This window comes from Rhinopithecus roxellana, chromosome 3 (genome assembly GCF_007565055.1).
Source record: "Rhinopithecus roxellana isolate Shanxi Qingling chromosome 3, ASM756505v1, whole genome shotgun sequence".
NCBI classification, from domain to species: domain Eukaryota; kingdom Metazoa; phylum Chordata; class Mammalia; order Primates; family Cercopithecidae; genus Rhinopithecus; species Rhinopithecus roxellana.
Window position 1 is genome coordinate 162,668,543 of NC_044551.1, and position 22,437 is coordinate 162,690,979.

The 22,437-nt window shown below is 41.1% G+C and overlaps 1 protein-coding gene across 4 annotated transcripts in view; it reads right to left on the reverse strand.

Moving 5' to 3' along the window:
* Positions 1 to 21,569, reverse strand: part of PRELID2 (PRELI domain containing 2) — a 77,144-nt gene extending 55,575 nt beyond the window's left edge. For 2 of the 4 annotated variants that reach the window (XM_010370625.2, XM_030927986.1), the window contains exons 1-5: positions 21,352 to 21,569; positions 8,192 to 8,249; positions 5,110 to 5,183; positions 4,549 to 4,581; positions 3,070 to 3,230 (exon numbers count right to left, since the gene is read on the reverse strand). In XM_010370625.2, the coding sequence (XP_010368927.1) occupies positions 3,070 to 3,230; positions 4,549 to 4,581; positions 5,110 to 5,183; positions 8,192 to 8,249; positions 21,352 to 21,426 (401 nt within the window). In that variant the 5' untranslated portion in view covers positions 21,427 to 21,569. The remainder of the gene's footprint in view (positions 1 to 3,069; positions 3,231 to 4,548; positions 4,582 to 5,109; positions 5,184 to 8,191; positions 8,250 to 21,351) is intronic. The other 2 variants (XM_010370626.2, XM_030927987.1) reach the window with 2 other exon arrangements.
* Positions 21,570 to 22,437: the final 868 nt, after the last annotated feature.

The window sequence follows — 22,437 nt, forward strand, 5'->3', positions numbered from 1 at the left end:
TGTGAGGCAATGATGAGGAGGCAGCATCTGCAAACCAAATATATGGCCTTCACCAGACACTGGAAAGGCCAGTGCTTAGACGGTAGATTTACCAGCCTCCAGGCCTGTGAGAAATTAACATTTACTGTGTAAGTCACCCAGTTCATGGTATTCTTGTTATAGCAGCCCAAACTAAAACACTATATAAACTAATAAAAGTATGCATGTCCTGAGAATCAGCTATATAGTTTTCTGTATTGAGATATAATTCACTTACCATAAAATTCACTCTTTTAGGGTACACAATTCAGTGAGGTTTAGTATACTTGTAGAGTTCTGCAACCATCGACACTAATTCCAGGACATTTTTATCACCCCAAAACAGAAACTCCATACCCACTGGCAGTCACTCATCACTCTCCTCTCTCCCTAACCCATGACAACCAATAATCTACATTCTGTCATTATGGATTTACACATTCTGGACTTTTCAAATAAATGGACCCATACAATATGTGGCCTTTTGTAACTGCCTTCTTTCATTTTGCATATTTTCAAAATTTGTCCATGTTTAACCATGAATCAGCACTCCATTCCTTTTTATGGCTAAATAATATTCCATTTTGTGAATATATTACATTGGGCTATATATTTATCAGTTGATGGACATTGGTTTGCTTCTACATTTTGGCTATTATAATGCTGCTATGAAAGTTTTGTACAAGATTCTGTGTGGACATATATTTTCTCATTTCTCTTGAAGTACCTAGGAGTGAAATTGCTGGGTCAAATGGTAATTCTATGTTTAACTTTTTGAAGATCTGAAAAACTGTTCTCCAAAGCAGCTGCACTATTTTATATTCCCATAAGAAATATGTAAGGGTTCTAATTTCTCCACATATCCACAACCAACACTTGTTATTGTGTGTCTTTTTTTTTTTTTTTTTTTTTTTTTTTTCCCTGAGACAGAGTCTCACTCTGTTGCCCAGGTTAGAGTGCAGTGGTGCGATCTCGGCTCACTGAAACCTTCGTCTCCTGGGTTCAAGTTATTCTCGTGCCTCAGCCACCCATGTAGCTGAGACCATAGGCGTGTGCCACCACACTCAGCTAATTGTTGTATTTTTAGTAGAGATGGGATTTTGCCATGTGACTAGGCTGGTCTCAAACTCCTGGCCTCAAGTGATCGGGCTGCCTTGACCTCCCAAAGCGCTAGGATTACAGGCATGAGCCACCGCGCCAAGCCTGTTTTTCACCTTCTTGACAGTGTCCCTTGAAACACAAAAGTTTCTAATTGATGAAGTCAATTTTATCTATTTTTAATCTTGCTGCTTAAATTTTTGCTATCATATCTAATAAATTACTACCTAACCCAAGATCACAAGATCACAAAGAAAACCTATGTTTTCTTCTAAGTGTCTTATAGTTTTAACTCTTTCATTTAGGTATTTGATCTATTTTGAGTTAGTTTTGTATTCTACACAAGGTAGGGAATCTAACTTCATTCTTTCATATGTGGATATCCAGTTGTCCCAGCACCATTTGTTGAAAGAAATATTCTTTCCCTATTGATTGGTCTTATAATATTAACGGTTTTAAACCTATCTAAAATGTTCTATAGTTTAATTGTGGCAGTGGTGGCACAACTACATGTTTGTCAAAACTCAAAGAACTATACACTAAGAAAAGTAAGTTTTATTATATGTAAATAATATCTCAATAAACTTGATATTTAAAAATTCTACTTTAGGGCCGGGCGCGGTGGCTCAAGCCTGTAATCCTAGCACTTTGGGAGGCCGAGACGGGCAGGATCGCGAGGTCAGGAGATCGAGACCATCCTGGCTAACATGGTGAAACCCCGTCTCTACTAAAAACTACAAAAAAAAACTAGCCAGGCGAGGTGGTGGCACCTGTAGTCCCAGCTACCTGGGAGACTGAGGCAGGAGAATGGCGTAAACCCGGGAGGCGGAGCTTGCAGTGAGCTGAGATCCGGCCACTGCACTCCAGTCCGGGCGACAGAGTGAGACTCCGCCTCAAAAAAAAAAAAAAAAAAAAAAAAAATTCTACTTTAGGCCAGGCACAGTGGATCACGCCTGGAATCCTAGCACTTTGGGAAGCTGATGTAGGAGAATCACTTGAGCCCAGGAGTTTGAGACCAGCCTGGGCAACATAGTGAGACCCCATGTCTACAAAACAAATTTGTTTAATTAACTAGGCATGGTGACACATGCCTGTAGTCCCTGCTTCTCAGGAGACTGAGGTAGGAGGATCACTTGAGCCCAGGAGGTTGAGGTTGCACTGAGCCATGATCATGCCACTGCACTCCCGCCTAGGTGACAGAGCGAGACTGCATTAAAAAAAAAAATCTACTTTAGACAAACAACTCATATATAACATAAAGGATCACACACAAGGAACATATGCTTCACAAATATTATAGTATTGTTTGTAAAAAAAAGAACTTAGATACCATCTGTCTATCAAAAAAGTAGTAGCTATGTAAAATGTCATACAGTCACAGGATTGAATTATATGCAATAAAGGAATAAGCTAGATACATATACATATTTATATATTTATATATATTTATATATATTTGTTTATATATATTTATATATTTATATATCACATGGTTTAAGCTCAGAAACATTCCATTAAGTAAAATAAAGTACACAATTTACAAACTCACAATTTACAAAATAATTTATAATTTATAATATATGTTTAAAAATGTATACAAAATCATACTATACAGACTCTATGAGTATATATGTAAGTATCTAAAGGTATCTCTTTAAGGTCTGGAAGAATATTCAGCAAACTGATAACACACACTACTTCTCAAGAGGGTGAAAAAGACACCAGGATTGGGAGGGATGGTCAGATGGGAGTTGAACCCTATCATTTCCTGATCTCCCCTCCAAAAAATTCATTAATTACTGTGATTAAAAAATTAATAATGTGGAATTCATACGAGTTATAAACAGGTCATAAGTATAGAACCATAGATTTTGAATGTATGTACTTATGTGTCCATCCCTGCATCCAAAACACACACACACACACACACACACACACACACACGAGTCTTACCAATTTGGGTTTTCCATACTTTCCCGGAAGACAGACTCTTCCTTCATGGATGCATATTGTGTCCACGTAAGGCAGTGACTCCGTATAGCCATGTTTCTTTCCCGAGGATTGAGCCATGACTCCTCTTCTAATTGGATATTAGGTACTTTCAAAATGCTCACCTGTCCAACAGAAAGACAATGGCTTTCTCAATTTAGGAAGAGCAGGCTACATAATGACCACATCCAGAGTTACTCTCAGTCTTGGATAACCAAGAGGACAATTAATCCTGATATATGGATGATGGCTCACCAGTGGCTGTACGTTTTTGATAATCAAACATACTATGACCTTACTAAGTGCTGGTGAGGACATGCAAATGACCCAGGATTTATGTAGGCTATACAGTCCCTGGCCTAATTTCCCTAACTGGTAAACACTAAGCAAATTATCAGCCTCCTTCGCATCTCCTCTAAGGCTGGTTATGGACTTCTTAAATTGATGGATTCTAATCGAGCCCACTTACAGGCTTACATGCAGAACAATATCACGTAAAATATTTTCTTCATTTTAAACTCTGTCCAATATGTAGAAATGTATGGTTTCCTAGGTGAAGACATGGAAAACTACAAAGGCAGAATTGTACAAGTCAGAGGTGTCCTTAAATTATTTAAGAATTGAGATACAAGACAAAGTTGAATGCCTTTTTAAATAATAGATTCAGAGTGAGTATACAGGGCAAAGGCAGGGTACACACTCTGGAAAAAGCCAGTAATAATTTGCTGCTACAGTGCAACAAGTTTTGCCATCTGGAAAAAAGAAAGTTCATTTTCATTGTCATATCAGCTTTATTGCACTGAAGAATGTGACAGTCTTTTAATTCATGATAAGGAAGTGATGGAAGCTGCCATTTGTTCCACATACAACACAGCAATTTAATTTGCAAGCTAGTTGGCAGGAGCCAAGCTGGGTTCCACATTTGATATGGTTTGGCTGTGTCCCCTCCCAAATCTCATCTTGAATTGTAGCTCCCATGATCCCCACATGTCACTGGGAGAGACTCAGTGGGAGGTAACTGAATCATGGGGGCGGGTTTTCCCATGCTGTTCTCATGACAGTGAATAAGTCTCATGAGATCTGATGGTTTTATAAAGGGCAGTTCCCTGCACACACTCTCTTGCCTGCTGCCATGTAAGATGTGCCTTGGCTCCTTCACCTTCCACCATGATTGTGAGGCCTCCCCAGCCATGTGGAACTGTGAATCCATTAAAACTCTTTTTAGTTATAAATTACCCAGTCTCAGGTATGTCTTTATTAGCAGCCTGAGAATGGACTAACACAACATCACACACAGAATCTCTCTCAGGTTGAAACTACTCTCTGAGACCTGTTTGAAAGGGCATATCCAGATGCTTTCCTCTGACTTCCTCATAGCTCTAAAAGGACTCCCACTGAAAATCCCTCTATGGTTCAAGCAATGTGATTAAAATTTCCACTCACCTTTTTCCAACAAAGAATCACCAGAGTGCTCTTCTTCAAAGAGAGAAAACAATTTGCTATCATGAAGATTTCATCATCAATGATATTACTTTAGAGAAATACACATAAAGACAACAGAGGGCGTGGAGAACATTATTCTCTGGTAAATAGCTGTTATCTCTGATAGTGAATTAGAAACTGAAGTTTTTCTCTTTCTTATTAAAGATGAGACTAAATATTTACAATCTTCCCATTTCTGATCATTCTCACCTAAGAGTCATTTCTAATCATGAAAAGATTAGTCACTTCATGCAAAATGCCAAAAGTATCTTTAAAGTAACTGCACAACATCTCTATGTCCATTAAGAGTCCTTCACAAGACAGGGAGACAAAGTATCTCCAGTGGCATCTGCTAAAACTGAGGTTGGATAAGAAAGAGCTTTCTTCCTCAGAAGGCTGTGAAGTAAAAGGAGGAGGAAGTTTCTAATGCTCCTTTACATCAGAAAATGCTGTTCCTTTTCATGACTATTAAAAAATACTCAATGTTACAACAACTGTGATTAAACTTTAAAATGAACTTACCTTCCTTAAAATTTCTGGAACCACATTCTGACAGATTGCAATCCTCTTTCTGTAGATGACCCCTGTTGATTCATCTAAAGAAAATAGAAAATTTTTTATACACAACAAATTAAGGAAATGTGTTCTTTTCTTAGTGTCAATAAATCTTGGGGGGGGGGTTTGTTGTTTTTTGGTTTTTGGTTTTTTTTTTTTTTTTTTTTGAGACACCCAGGCTGGAGTGCAATGGCATGGTCTCGGCTCACTGCAACTTCCACCTCCAGGGTTCAAGCGATTCTCCTACCTCAGCCTCCCGCAATAAATCTTTTAAAGTCAATCTCAATTTCCTATTTGCAGTATTCCTACAGAAAATGTTTAATTCAAACTTCAGTTTCCTTGACACTTTTCTGGGCCAAATCAGATATTCCCTATCTGTGATGAAGGAATAAGGGTACAACAGTAACTCAGAATGCACACTCCAATGTCAAGGATGAAATAATCACAACCATTCGCTGCTCTGGACTGTCCGTGTTAGTGCCCCAATGACGATGACCAGTGGGACTCCTGCTCAACTCCAAAGAGAATGTTTCAACAAAAAGGGGGAGAACCTGATGCTGCTACCTTCTGTACCAAACTTTCAAGCACAGATATCTGGCTACAAAATTTAAACCTATAATTCACTTTACTAGTCACATTTATCTCTCATAAGGGAGTAGACTTCCTGTTGTTACCGGCAGCAAATTTGTACGCGTCTGCAGCAACCTCAATTCTGGCCTCCTCAGAAGAAGGAATTCGACTGAGGGGCATAAGGCAGAAGGAGGGACCAAGACAAGTTTTAGAGCAGGAGTGAACGTTTATTATACAGAATAGGAAATGGCTATTCCTATTCTTTTTATAAACCTTCCTAAATAGGAAAAAGCTATTCCGGTTCCTTTAGAATGGGAGTGAAAGGAAGGAAAGGACACTTGGAAGACAGCCAAGCGGGCAACCTGAAAGGCAAGTGTGTGGTCTGACCTTTTGACTTGGGGTTTTACGCGTTGGCGTACGTCCGGGGTCTTACATCACTTCTCCCAAATCCTGAGATCTTATCAGGAAGCTGCTGATCATCAGTTTCAGGTGTTTTCTATCTATTAGGAGCATGCCTTTGCCTGATGCCAGCTGTGACCAATTATTACTTTAGTCAGACAGTTAATGACCGCCTGACCATCACCTGATGGTCACCCAGCACTCCTGGGTGGGTGCGTGCATGCGTGCGTGTGTAAGCTCTCTTCTGTGTGTATGTGTGTGTAAACTCTCTTCTGTGTGTGTAAGCTCTCTTCTGTGTGTATATGTGTAAGTCCTCTTCTATGTGTGTGTAAGCTCTCTTGTGTATATGTATGTAAGCCCTCTTCTCTCTCTGTGTGTGTGTGTGTGTGTAAGCCCTCTTCTATCCTGCTCATACTTGACTAGCTACCTACCGTAACACTAGGACTGCAACCATTTTGCTCTGCGATGAAGTTTCCAGAATTAAATCAGGGATATAAAAAACAATGTCAAGAAAAAGAAAGGCAGAGGCAGAGAAAATAATAAACTATGAAGTGCAGTCTTCTGCTTTGTGAATCACTGTGACTTAGCCATGCTGTTACAAGTTTTCTCAAAGCTCTGGCTATAGTAGTCCCAACCCTTGATGCAAAAACCCTGACTGCCCAGAAGCTGTTGATACAGTGCCAACCCCTCTGCCACTGGCCCTCCCTTTGCCCATCTCATCCAGTGTTTGCTTCACACATACTCGAAATGGATTAGCCACTCCCAACGGCATCCCTGACAATGATAGAAATTATAATTAACATTTCAATTTAGAATATGCACAGTGTTCTCTCATTTGATCTTCATAACAACCTAAAAACAAGATTATTTTCCCATTTGACAGATGAAGAAACTGAGGCTCTAAAAAGTTAGGTCACCAAGGTAGTAATGAAATTAAGATTTGAAATCCAGTTTGATGACAAATAACAAGTTTCTCCCACACTGCAGGTACATGAGAAAACATTTTTAATATATCTATATGGTTATAAAAGTACAGAAAATGCATATACAAGCAAAAGGCAGTTATGTGTGCCAAGCACAGAGAGGGCTCCAGAGTCACACAATGAACAGTAGCATCTCATGATTCCTAAGAAGGCTAAAGGGCATGCTGGACCTAGGCCCCAGTGTCTCCAAAGCTTTGTACATTGACTATGTGCATTGTCACAGCTTCCTGCCTTGCCCAGTTCTCAAGTTGAAACACTGACACTGATAATGGTTTTTGCTGGAGATAGGGATAACACAGAACAGAAGAGATTCCTATGCTCTAGACCAGGAATCAGTAAACATTTTCTGTGAAGAATCAGATGTTAAATAATTTAAGTTTTGTGGGCAATAAAGTCTCTGTGGCAACTGCTCAACTCTGCTGTTATAGTGAGGAAGCAGCCATAGATGACATGTAAACAAATGAGACTATGTTCCAATCAAACTTTATTTACTAAAACAGGCAGCACGAGCCATAGCTTGTCAACTCCTGATTTAGTCAATGCTAAACCACATTGCCAAGTAGTTGTGATTCCATAAGCAATCACTTTATGGTCACATCTCATATTTAATCATATGCATTTTGCTATCTACAAAATGATATGATAGGCTACAGCCATGTGACCTTGAGCAAGTCACTTAACTTCTCTGTATCTCAGTTTCTCCATGCATTAAATGAGTAGTCTAATACCTATCCCACACATTGTTCTGAAGATTAAATGAATTAATAAAAGTAAGAGTACCTGGCACATATTAAGGGCTCAAAAATGTTAGCGGTTGCAATTATATATAGCTCAGTGTTGTCAACAATTATTAGTTAGAAAGTGACAAAAAGCATCAGCAGGCCTTTTATTATCGTAAATCCTGGTGCTCTACCTGCCACACCTTTCTAAGTCACCTCAAATACAGAAATATACCTGTTTAACAACTAATAATGGAAAGGAACTGTAGGTGAACAATTTTTTAAAAAACCTAATAGGCCACACACACACATACACACATCTTTACAAAAATCACTATCATTTAACGATCATACAAAAAAACTGTACAGAGAACTTACCTCTTTTTTCCTCCGTGATTTTTACAGAGAGGACATTTTTATCCATGGGGTTGGGGTACTAAACAAAAACATATAAAAAAGAATTACCATTAATCTTCTACCAAGGTGAATTATTTAGTAGTAACCACAGCTGTTTACAGGACGAGTAAATATTTTCCAAGAAACTTCTAAACAAAGCCCAGTTTTGAATCATGGATCTTAATTTTATAACTTGGGGCTAGATAAGTGAGATGCTATCATCATCTCGACTTACATGAAATCTGGGTAAAACCTTTAGCTCCAACCTAGCCCTGAGGGGGATGAGGTTAAGCTAATCAGTAAATAATAATAGTATTAATATTGAACCGGCCTGACATAAATCAAGAGTGTTCTTTGAGTTAGGCACTGTACTAAATGCTTTCCTTGTACAATCTTGTCTAAATCCAACAGCCTCTCTGTTATAACTGATTTATGTGATATCATCCCCATCTTTCAGATATGGAAACTGAATGAAGACTAGATTGCTTAGGGTCACCCAGCTGGCTCCTGGTGGAGCCAGGGAATTAAACCAAGCCTGTTTAATATAGAGTGGACCTCTTCACTATGGTCTAATATCATTGTCTGGTGGCTGGGTTAGCATCACAGTAGGATAATCATAGAAGTATGCTTTGCTAGGCACATAGTAAATGCTCAATAAATATTTATCATGCTGATTTAATTCCCCTGAAAAGCAATTTGGCTGTGACAAGGTTGATAATAGCCACTACTTTTGTCTTAGGCAATTTACATACTTTAGATCCATTAGCTCAGTTAATTCACAAAACCATTCTATAAGGTGTTACTTTTTCCACTTCATATATGAAAAGTAAGACTTAGATAAATTAAATAATTTGCTCAAATTGTCCAGCTAATGAATAGTGTATCTGGGGGTAACATAATGTACCCCCTGATACTTTCTGCCAGCCTACAAAGCCTGCCCACCAAACCTACCACTAAATCGCCTAAGAGTTAACCTAACACAATCCTTTCCATTACTCAGATGTGAAAAGAGAGACACTGGGAGCAGAAGTGACCTCCTGGAAGCCACAGGACAAGGTAGCTGCTGACCTGAGCCTACTAAGCCCCCATGGACTCTTTTCCCTGAGGTTTACCGATGTATCATGTGATCAAATCTGAAAAGAAAATTAGCAAGAAGTCTTATCCATGACATCACAAAGTGTTGAGCAGAAGGCAAGAGCAGCAGGCAGCCTGATGGGAGAAAGAAGAAAGGCCCCTCACTTTGCAAACTTGAGCTTTAAGTTTTCCGAACCCTAGGAAGTGAAACACAAAACTCTGACTGTGGGTCTCCACCCACAGCAAGTGTGTGTGTGTGTGTGTATGAGAGAGAGAGAAAGAGAGCTATTGATTTATTAACGGATTTTTCAGGGAAAGGGGTTCATCATTTTAACACATTCTTAAAGATATCTATGACCCAAAAGGACAGTAGATTAGAACACAGGCTCTCTGAAGGCAGGAATACTGTCTATTTCAGTTACTCCTATATCTCCACCAGCCAGCGTAATGCCTGGCACATAGAAAGCACTCAGTCAATATTTTCTGAATAAACAATTTGGAATATAAACCTCAATGACCTCAGGGATCAATTTGGAAAATGAGCCTGCCTTCAGTCAGAAACCAGTCTATGAAGAGAGCAGTGGCTCAGCTTTCAGCAACCTCAATATCTCTTCATGTTCCATGTTGGTAAACTCTGTTATTCACACTTTCATCCTAGAAACTGCAATCTTGATGACTGATGAAAAACTTGGTTTTTAAAAATCTATTTATTTATGGCCAGGCACGGTGGCTCACGCTTGTAATCCCAGCCCTTTGGGAGGCCGAGGCTGGCGGATCACGAGGTCAGGAGATCGAGACCATCCTGGCTAACATGGTGAAACTCCGTCTCTACTAAAAAATACCAAAAATTAGCCGGGCACAGTGGCAGGCGCCTGTAGTCCTAGCTACTCAGGAGGCTGAGGCAGGAGAATGGCCTGAACCCAGGAGGTGGAGCTTGCAGTGAGCCAAGATTGTGCCATTGCACTCCAGCCTGGGCCACAGAGCGAGACTCCATCTCAAAAAAAAAAAAAAAAAAAAATCTATTTATTTATATATTCATTCATTCATTCATTTTAGCCCTAGGGGAAAAAAAATACTTGGCTGGGCATGGAGGCTCATGCCTGTAATCCCAGCACTTTGGGAGGCTGAGGCGGGTGGATCACTTGAGGTTAGGAGTTTGAGACCAGCCTGCCCAAACTAGTGAAACCCTGTCTCTACTAAAAATACAAAAATTAGCCAGATGTGGTGGTGCACACCTGTGGTCCCAGATACTCAGAAGGCTGAGACAGGAGAATTGCTTGAATCTGAGAGGCGGAGCTTGCAGCAAGCCGAGATCATGCCACTGCACTCCAGCCTGGGTGACAGAGTGAGACTCTGTCTCCAAAAAAAAAAAAAAAAAAGCTTGGAACTACAATGATTGCTTTCTTGAAGTTCAGCCCTTCCAAGTTACATGCCCATGACAGAGGGTCAGGTTTAGATACTCTGCTCCTCAGCAAAGGAGACTTTCGCTTACATAGTACCCCTAAAGTAAGGGAGATATTTGAGACTCACACAGGTCCTCTGAATTGTGATTTTATGTGTGTAAATTGTAACATGTACACTAAAGTAAAATGGGCTTATCTCGTTTACTACAGTTCTAGCTTGTTCATTACATACCCATAAATATATACTGACTGAATATTATAAATTCACCATAAGTTGTAGGAAGATGACTCAACTAAACTGTAAAGGACATTGAAAATGTAATCACCAGGGAGACATGGTGATCAAATTTTGCAAGTTCTGATTACTTCACTAAGTTATCAGAGAAATTCTTAAACATTATAAACTCAAATACTTCACACTTACATAATTTTTGGAGTTGAAGAGCCGTGAGCCTCAAGTTTCCATAGAAGAATAGTAGAAGAAAGTAGGGGTTTCTTTGCAACAGCTAACTGCCGTATTATGAAAGGCACGTATTTCAACCTCTTTAAAGATTTACTGAATTGAGGCGCCCCCTACCTGGCGTTACTTGAAATGATCTGACGCCATCTCGTGGTAACTTGAATATTCACGTTTTAATTCATGAAAATTTACCAAAACTCCCATGAGAAAGAGTTGAAAGAGGGAAGGTTTCTCAGAGGTCAACACCGGAAACACTTACCTGAGAAGAAGACAGGAGGCAGGTGGCCAGGTTTTTCTGGACACCTTTTCAAGCACAATCCAGTATGATTGCAGAATTGATCAAGCTAAATCAGGATCACACCCATCAAAGACTCACCGAGCAGCTACTGTGTTTATGCAAGGTGCTATCCTAGAGAAGCAGCCATGCACATGATCTCATTCAGTCCTTCTCAAAGCATGGAAACCTATCAAGTATTAATGCTATAAATATAATAGTATAAAGCCTGCAGACAAGCAGGGTCACACTGGGATTCTTCAATCCCCATTTCATACTAGCGACTCTCATGAAAGCAACGTCATATGAAGACCCAGATATCTGCCAAAAGTCCTTGTCTTTCTTGATCTTGGCTCAGGTGATCACAAACTGCAGTGTGCATGAGAATGATCCCACAGGCTGCATACATATGCCATGTATGCTATACTACTTTATGGATGATTTAAGGGATTTTTAAAGGAATATTTGACTTCATTTTGCATATCCTTATAATTTTTACTTTCTTCACAGAATGTGTAAACTAACTCATTTTCCTTTCCCCAAGACATGAAGCTACTGCAAATACCACTGTATATATCATATGTATGTTACAGTCTAACAAGGGTAAAATGTAGACTCTCCTAAACCTGTTGTATCTGCTTGCTTTATTTTTTACATATTAAAAGATAAGCCAAGAACTCCATAATATTGGGCGGGGGTAATAAGCATTAAAGCAAACACATACATATAAAAAGTAAGAGTCCAAGAAACTGAGTCCATCTAATTACAGAAATAATATTCAATATGTTTGTGGGAGAAGCTACATGAAGATATAACATTTAGTATTCATAATTGCTGAGGGAAAAAAAACCCATACGCTTTCAGAAAGCCTACTCTTAAAAGAGTTATTAAAATATCAACTTTCCAAACAGCTCAGAAGCCAGTGCCTATTTTTTATAACATTTTCTCCCCCTCTCAGAAACAGTCAATGACATCCAAAGGAGTCACTGTCTACCAATTTTCAAATGAAGTTACCCGAGAGAGTACAAGGAAGCAGGTGAGTGACAGATCTCTCTGAAGAGTCCTGCAAAGAAGACCTACAGTCAGTCTGGTATATTAACATACCCGTGTTATAAGCATTAAGGGAATCTGTTATCTAGGCTGCTCCCAAACATGTACATGCAAAGAGATGGGGCTGCTGAAAAGAGATTTGGTGTTTAGCAGCAGAAAAACATCACCATGAGCTATGCCAAATTCCTTTTATGAGCTCCACACACCATAGTCTATCTCAGAAGAAAAGCAAAGTTGATTTTATACCAAGACGAGATCAAGGACAAGACATAATTAAGTTTAAAAGTATTTTGAATGGCTGTTCATTGGTCTTTCAATAGGATGATGAAATAGAAAGAACAAAGGGCAATGAGCCAAGACATGCAAACCACAACGCTGCCATCTGTGAGGCCAGGGTGATGAACCACCGGGTGACCATTCGAGGTCCTTCTGGCCAGGAAAAGCTATGATTCCAAACAAAGGCCAACCAACAGCACATCAGCCTCTTTCTTTCAAAAATGGCCCAATAATCAGCAATGGCATAGTGAAGGTTTTGAAAAGACAGTTTATCATTGTGACACAGGAAAATCCTCTTATCACAACATCAAATGTATGCATAAACCCAGTGCAGCTAAAGATATGCTACAAATAACTGCCCAGCACTCTTCAAAATCACCATGGTCTGGAAACGCAAGGAAAGACTGAGGAACTGTCCTACACTGCAGGAGACTGGCAGCTAAATGCAATATAGGGGCCTGAACTGAATCCTAGACTGGAAAAACAATATTAGTGGACAATTGGCAAAATCTAAATAGGGTCTATAGGTTAGTTAATAGCATTGTATCAGTGTTAATTTCCTGGTTTTAAAAAGTATACTGTGGTTCAGAGAAGCTGGAAAAAAGTATATGGGAATTATTTGTTTTGCCATATTGTTTTTGAAATGGTTTATAAGTCAAATTGTTTCTAAAGGAAAAGTTAAGAAATAAAAAACAAAATTAAAGACAGGCTGTTGGAAAATGGTGAATTTTAGAGCCCAAGAGATCTGAATTGGAATCTCATCTGTGAGAAGCTTGGACAAATCATTTTAATCTGCCCTAGTTTCTTCATCTGTAAAATGAGAATAAATAATTACCTCAAAGAGTTGTTACGAGAATTAAAGGAAACAATTTAATTATAGTATAATACCTAGCACTGTGCAAGTAGAAAATAAATGTAGCTGGTTTTGCTACTAACAAATGAATCAACACTTTTGAAAACTTAAAAAGTTTCAAGACTTCGGTTTTTACCTTGCAATTTACTGTGGTATGGCATTAAATATATTGCTGCCATCTATCTGCAATCCAAAAATACTTAAACAATGATTTTTAAATGATTAGAAGATAATATATCTGATTTTCCTAGACTAATAAAAAAACTCACAAGCTCATACTTTACCAGTTCAGAATTTTTGTAAGATACAAGGCCTCCCTGACACTTCACCCCATACTAGCATTAGGGAAAGGGCTGCACCAGAGAAGTGAGAGTACAAGAGAGAGTATTTACTTGGTTTTTAAAAGGCAACTGTTTCTAAATAGTTTAAATGCTTTCATGGATTTATAGTCAAAATATAAATCTAGCCCCATACTATAATGTAATGTCTGCCATATGCCCCCGAGAAAGCCTTTATCATGAAAACTACTATATCCTCCTCTGTCCCTTTTGACAGTGAACTCCTTGAAGACAGGTCCATGTACTTAGAGAGTGAAAAAATTCTTTTTTTTTTTTTTTTTTTTTGAGACTGAGTCTCATTTTGTCACCCAGGCTGGAGTGTAGTGGTGATGCAATTACAGCTCACTGCAACCTCTGCCTCCCAGCTCAAGTGATCCTCCTACCTCAGCCTCCTGAGTACCTAGGACTACAGGTGTGTGCCACCATGTGCGGCTAATTTTAGTAGGCGGGGGTGTTGTTTGTTTCTGTGTCTGTGTGGTTTGGAGTGTTGTTGTTGTTGTTGTTGTTGTTGTTGTTAGAGATGGGGTTTTTGCCCTGTTGCCCAGGCTGGTCTTGAACTCCTGGGCTCAATGGATCAACCCACCTCGGCCTTGCAAAGTGCTGGGATTATAGGCATGAGCCACCATGCCTGGCCAATATCTTCTATCTTTTACACACTGATTAAGCAGCAATCTCCACTAGATAAGTTTCTAAGTATACTTCACAATTATTCAGAGGGCATTTAGAAAATATTCCTAATTCAAATGTGTACCTTTATTCACACTCACTGTCCCCTTTATTACTCTAAGTTAGTAAAGATTTCTGAGGCCACTTCTCTCAGCTTTTTATTTTCAGGCTCATGAAATCAATGCAACAAATTGTTGTTGTTGTTGTTGTTGTTGTTGTTGTTGTTGTTGTTATCATTATTCAACAAGTACTTTAAAAGAGCCCACTGAGTGCTGAAATTAAGCTAGCTATGTTACATGCAACTGTATGCATTATCCAATTTAATCTCTCCAACAACTCCAGAAGATAGTGATTATTATTCTCATTTTGTAGATGAGGAAATCGAGGCATAGAAAAATGAAATGACCTGTCCAAGCTCACAGGGCTAACAGCGCTCCATCCCTGTCTTCCCCACCCCATCCGATGTCAGAGCCCACATTCTGCACATCTGCACCATTCTCCTTTACATCATGCCTAATCTTCTAGTGGAACTGAGGACAGGAAGATAAAAGTGAAGAAAGATTAGTACAGCATGTGACAAAAGATAAATAATCATTATGTTAAACTAGGCCTATGGTTTATCAAATCGTTTACTTTAGAAATGCAGGTTCACCCCCAAATATTTCTGGAGCTTTGCAAGGAGATATGTTCCACACATGTAAGTGTCAGATTTGCAAGGGAGAAAAGATAGGATCAGAAATGGAAACATTATTAATTACCCAATCAGCTTTCTACTCTAAATGGAAATAGCCATTCATAAATCCCCTTTATGAGCTTAAGAGTAAATATTCAAACCATTTTGTTCAGCACACCAGGCTCCCAGCCAAAATAAATAACACCCAGGGTCATTCTGTTGAAGCAAAGAAATTATTAATATTTTAATCTGTCCATTTTATTACAGTACCAAAAGTAAGGACATGTTTCTGAATCCCATACTGACTTCAATCTAAAATTGCATAGGGCTAATCCGCAAAAGAGTTATTTCATTCATTCATTCAACAAGGATTTGCTGAGTACCTACTATGTTCCAGGATCTCTTTGGGTACTTGGGATACATCACAAACAAATGACAAAAATCACCACCTATGAAGGTGATACTCTATTCACTATGACTCTTTTGACCACAGCATAAAAAGAAAATCAACCTTGCAAAGGTAAGAAAAATCTTTACTTCTTTGGCCTCATTTAGATATAAACAAGAAAATCCAGTCAATATAATGGCTCTCTGGATCCTTTTTAATGACTTTAAGTTTCAGGCAGATGAAATTTAAGAAGTTCTCTGAATCCAGGTCATGAAAGGCAAGCCCATTAGAAAGGTCTAAGTGAGATTCCAAAGAAGACCTATTTTCTACACTGCTACATTTGTCTATGCAACTTTGTGTTCTCTTTGTAGATGATTTTAAGTAAAAGGAAGGAAACAGTGGTAAGTTATGAGAGCTAGAAAGCTAAGAGTCAGCTGGGCGCGGTGGCTCAAGCCTGTAATCCCAGCACTTTGGGAGGCCGAGACGGGCAGATCATGAGGTCAGGAGATCGAGACCATCCTGGCTAACACGGTGAAACCCTGTCTCTACTAAAAAACACAAGAAACTAGCCGGGCGAGGTGGCGGGCACCTGTAGTCCCAGCTACTCGGGAGGCTGAGGCAGGAGAATGGCGTAAACCCGGGAGGCAGAGCTTGCAGTGAGCTGAGATCCGGCCACTGCACTCCAGCCTGGGCGACAGAGTGAGACTCCGTCTCAGAAAAAAAAAAAAAAAAAAAAAAAAAAAAAAAAAAAAAAGAAAGCTAAGAGTCACACAAAGAAAGAAACCAAAATACACTGTCAAGTGCATTGACACTGTAGTTCTTGGAATACATACAGTTCAGCATCCAATGAATAAACCATTTTGGGTTTCATAACATTCCTCCATGAAGCGTGTATTGAGAAATACTGTATTTCACGAACAAAGAGTATCATATTGTTTGTTTTCACAGTGTCATTTAGCTTTGAAAGCATGCAGCTACGGCCGGGTGCGGTGGCTCAGGCCTGTAATCCCAGCACTTTGGGAGGCCGAGACGGGCGGATCACGAGGTCAGGAGATCGAGACCATCCTGGCTAATATGGTGAAACCCCATCTCTACTAAAAAATACAAAAAACTAGCCGGGTGAGGTGGCGGGCGCCTGTAGTCCCAGCTACTCGGGAGGCTGAGGCAGGAGAATGGTGTAAACCCGGGAGGCGGAGCTTGCAGTGAGCTGAGATCCAGCCACAGCACTCCAGCCTGGGCGACAGAGCCAGACTCCGTCTCAAAAAAAAAAAAAAAAGAAAGCATGCAGCTAATATTTTGCCTGTGGTATTCAACAGGCAGATGTAAGAAGAGCAAACATTCTTCAGGTTTTAAAAACAGTGGTATATTATAACTTGGAAGGCAACTGCTAACAAACCAAAAAGCCATAGATCAGTAGATTTGATTTAAAATAGAACTTCTTCAGTGCTAAAGCAGCTTCAAACATACCATTGTGCAAAATCAGATTAAATACTTCCCAGGGATTCTCAGATGATTGTCCCTTCTGCCAAGTGCTTTCCTTTGAAAAAAAAAAAAAAAAAAAAAAAACATAAAGACTGAAAGAAAAATAAAAGCGTATTTTGCCAAAAAGATAATTATTACTACCTTAGGTTTACAAAAAAAGCTTATGCTTTTCAAACTGTTAACACATGTGATATCCTCACAACAACCCTGGAAGGTAGGTGGGATAGGTGGCATTACCATTTTCACAGAGGAGAAACTAGGGCTTACACAGCTGTGATGTTACTCACTGCACAAGGGCTCCTTGTCAAGTGGGCCCATGGGCACAGGACTGCACCCACCTAGAGGAAGGAGTACCATTTTCTAATTTGCATAAATAGTCTCATTTGTTTTCCACCAGCCCTATGAACTGTGAGCTTATGGACTGGACCCCTAAAAGACACCTTTTCTAATTTGGACAAGGACACAGTATAGGATGGTGAAAACTGTTTTCCATGGCCACCCAACCTAACAGTGAAAGCATGATGATCAGGATCCAGGTCTACTGAATTCCAGTTCATGGCTTTGAATAACATAAGGGGAAAATTCACCCAGCAAATGGATTTACTGACATCTTATAAATAGCCACGTAGCTCCTTCCAAGAAACCTCTGAAGGATTCCTTTATGAATGAATAGAAAGAAAGGAAGTACAGTGACATGCATGGTGTTAACACTGTTCCATCACTAGACCTTTAGTCTCCAAATGTTTGTCTCTTGTTTTCCCAGTTCCGCCTTCCATTTCCCAGTTCTGATATTCCCAGTTCTGCCTTTCTCAGTTCTGCCTTTCCCAGTTCTTCCCTTCCATAGTTCTTGTTCACTATGTACCAGGTACTCTGCTAAATATTTTATAAGAATTACAACAGGTTCTAACTGAATATAGCTATATAAGTGACCTCAGCTATACCACACAGCACACAAAAACCAGCCACATGAGCTTAGTCAACTCACAGAATTGTGAAAATTAAAAGCCTGTCGTTGGTTTAAGTCATTAAATTTTGGAGTGGTTTGTTACATACCAATAGATAACTTAAACATTCTGTGTTCTCACCCTAACATACATCCAAGTTATATCTTTATATCAGGGACAACAGATCCAGACAGCTAAGCAAACTCTGAGAGAAGACTGTGAACAAAAGAAAACAGATTGAGCACAGCAAAGTTTTTTGGGCTTTTTTGTTTGTTTTTGTTTTTGAGACGAAGTCTTGCTCTGTCACCCAGGCTGGAGTGCAATGGTGTGATCTCGGCTCACTGCGACCTCTGCCTCCTGGGTTCAAGTGATTCTCATCTTAGCCTCCCGAGTAGCTGGGATTACAGGCATAGGCCACCACACCTGGCTAATTTTTTGTATTTTTGGTAGAGATGGAGTTTCACCATGTTAGCCAGGCTGGTCTTGAACTCCTGACCTCAAGTGATCCACCAGCCTCAGCCTCCCAATGTGCTGGGATTACAGGCGTGAGCCACGGCGCCCGGCCAGCAAAGTTGATTCTGAAACACCGTATTCCCTCAATGATCGTTGGAAGTGCCTATTATATGCAATGCAGCAGAGCCTGGTGACTAAGAGTGTGAGTTTTGGATCCATGTGTTAAAATACTGGCTGTCCTACCTGCTAGCTGTAGGAACTTAAGGAAGACACTTCTCTGGTCCTCAGTTTCTCTATATTGTAAAATGGAAATTAATCATAACTACTTCCTGAGGGTGTTGGCAGCAGTAAACATGATAAAGTATGAAAAGCACACATGAGCGCACATAGACACACACACCACGCCACACCACACACCACACACATAGTCTTCCTAGGAAACTTCTATTCATGCTTCAGCCATCATTTCACAAGTGCCACTTCTTCAGGGAAGCCTTTCCTAAAAATCATCCTGTCTGACTTCAGCAGGCCTCCCTGCTATATTTGAGCACCATGTATTTTCCTTTTATAAGTACACAGCATCAATTTGAATTTTGTGTTCATTTGCTCATCATTTATTTATGTTAATCTCACCCACTACACACCATCAGTTCCATGAGACCAGGGTCTGTGGTGACCTCCCACATTTTTCTAGCACCTAGCACAAAGCTTGGCACATAGAAGTTAAGTATCTATTCAACAAAAGAAAAGCATTTTCCAAAAGCTGACAATGCACCAAGACCTCCGTAAATGAGAACTTGGCATTGTGTTATGTGCTTCTGCAGGAGTGAGTCTCGCCTTTAAAAACCTGAGAGTCTAATGGGAAACACAACACGTACAGAAGTCACCATCTGACACTGCAGAAGGTCAGCAAGGCCTGGACAGAGTGCCCTGAGAGTTCTGAGAAGGTGGAGATCGACTAACTCTTGATGATGACAATCCAAAAAGACTTTACAAAGGAGCAGTGGCATAAGAATACCCAGACTCCAAAGTGCCAGTCCTAACAAAAAAATTGGGTGTTGGCTGTTACTTTTGGTCCAGAAGCCTGGCCTAAGGCAAAGTCTGCAAAAGATCTGTAAATCACTCCTTCATTCATTTGTTCATTGATCAGGTTTTTATTAAATACCTAGTAGGTGCTAGGCACTAGTCTAGACACTGAAAATCAATGAACCTATCAGCAAGCTGACATTCCTTCTAAAGAGGCCCCCTATAGCAAAAAAATGTTAACCAGTGTCCTCCTTATTCCTCTGTGACCAGGGCTACTGTGTCACCTCCTCTAATGGAGGCTATGCCTTATCGTTTAACAGATGACCTTCATCTTCCCAGCATCTCCCTTAGTTTGGCTTCCCGGTTGCATACGGTGTTCAATGTCCCATGGCTGCTAACCAAGGCAAACTGCAATTGTTGCAAATCTTGCTTAAGAAAGTGAAAACTGAAGGGGACCTTAAAAGATCTTCTGGTACAACTCCTCATCTTATAGATGTGGAAACTAAGGCCTAGAGAAAAAACCCTCGGCCAAGGTCACCCAGAGAACTAACCACACATAGAACCACACCAGAGTCCAGGAGTCCCACTTCCCAGGCCTGGGCCCTTTCGATTTCTCAAAGACATTTTCCATTTTCCTATTATCAGGACCCACAATCCTAGAAACAGTCTTTAGAATTCAGGGCCACTCAATATTGAGGAAGAGTTCATTACTTGTACTGAAATCAGTTGTAGTAATACAAACAACAACAACATTTTAGAGCCCTAACTAAACATCAGTAGCAGTGAGAAAAAGAAAAATAGCTCAGAGCAGATTGTGTGAGTTACAGTGAAATACGCAAAATCGATCAAGCCCAGAGAGACAAGAGTATAGGACTTCAGTGGCCCCCTCCTCACCCAACCTATTCCTGCGAGCAACTATTCTTGCGAGCCCAATTTTGTTCCTGACCAGTTAGATGCCTTACCCATTATCTTCCAGTTCCTAGAATTTGTGATACAAAGAACAATGTACAGCCAATCAATAGTTTATATTATTTTAATATAAATTCTTGGTAAACAACTTAGGAACCGCTTCTTATTCTCCTTTAAAAACCCACTTTCTACTTCTGCTCATCAGAATGTGTACTCAGGACACCTTCACTCCCAGGATGCAGTCCTCAAACTTGGCTCAAACAAACTCTCTTTTTATATTGATTTTGCTTCAGTTTCTTCATTTAGGTCAAAGCTGTGATAAGCACTTTACATAAGTTACCTCATTTGGATCCTCACAACAATTCTATGAGTCGGTACTATTATTTTCCCCATTTTACAGATTAGCAAACTAAGGCACAGAGAGAGTAAGCAACCTGCACGAAGTCCCACAGCTGTTTAATAAGGGGAAGTGGAGAGGCGGCAGAACGATCATGCTGAGTAAACCAGGATGATTGCCCAATGGCCTTCCCTCGCTTTTAAGGGGTCAGTGATGAACGGGAAAGTTCCACACGTCGGTCATCTGCAACTCCACGAAGTTCGCGAGCTGGCATTCCCCGAGGCTCTTCCTGAAAGGAAAGCCTCTTCTTTCAGCTGGGGCAGGTGTGAACGTGATGCCAAGCACGGCGCCTTTTCCCGCTCCCTGTAAGGGGAGTTTTCGAGGAAATCCCTCTCGACCCACACATCCCTGAAGCAAAGCCCGCAGCTGGAGAGAGAGACGGACGATGCCAGCTTCCGCGTGGATCGAGGAGAGGAGAGGGGGCAAGCAGCGGAGGCAGCGCGGGATCCGGAGGGTGGATGGAAGCGGGGCGGTACCTTTCGGAGAAAGCTGGCGACCACCTGCTCGAAGGGGTACTTGTACACCTGGTGCACGTCCACTGAGACCCCCATCCCCGCGCTCCGCGGGCCCCGCGCACCGGCCACGCCTCCACGAGCGCAGAGCAGCCCAAGGCTCCGCCGAGGCCCGCAGGCGCCCACACTCTGACAGCCACATGGGCGTGGCCTTTTCCTCCGCTTTTCAAAGTTTCGAAACTTTATTGGCCACTCGGAGAAACGCGCAGTGGGCCACGCCCACGCCCCTATGGCCAGAGTCGGGGAGGAGGGTGTTGCAGAGCGCTGGAGGCGCTGGGGCGCGCCCAGAGCACCTAGGGCGCCGCGGTCTCCACGCTGGCGGCGCCAGATCGGCCCTGGTACCTTCCCGCGGCCGTGCCTGCCGAAAGAAGCTTCTCTGCCTGGAAGCCATCACGCCCCGCCCCAGGAAACCTGGACCTTGGGCTTGTGCATTTATGGTATCACCGCCTGGAGTCACAGAATAAGCCGTGGTTGGCAGCACGAGAAAATATGAATAAGGAAGGTCTGGTGTGACAAAGGCCAGCATTACGCCACCAGGCAGCTGCCTCTGGGGCTTGGGGTTGGGCCTTGTGTAAGGTCAAGATTGCCTCGGGAATAAGAACCTCGTTTTAGTGCATCCAACCCTGCAGTTAAGTTCCTTTGCTCGCTGAGGTTAAACACCACGGAGCAGGGAACTAGAGGATACAAAAGAGTTGCGAGTATTATTCTTGACTGCAACGCACAGATGTTAGGAGAACCAGCAGGTTCATCCGTGTATTCAGCACTGTTCTGAGGCCTCCCATGCCCCAGCGCTGTGGTGGGCACTGTGGATTCCGCCGGGAGGAAACACCAGCCCGACTGATGAGCCGGCTGATTTCACACCCAATCAACAAGCTGGGAAAATAAACACAATAATCGGTTAAAGTGACACGGGCGCGGGCGTGATTTTAGCGAGGATGATTATGGAGGGTCTCCGAGGTGATGACTTTTACGATTTTGCCATCTCTCTCGCCCCCGCTGTACACAGTCACGCTGGTCTGGCAAAACCCTAGCCTTGTGTAAATCTAGCTC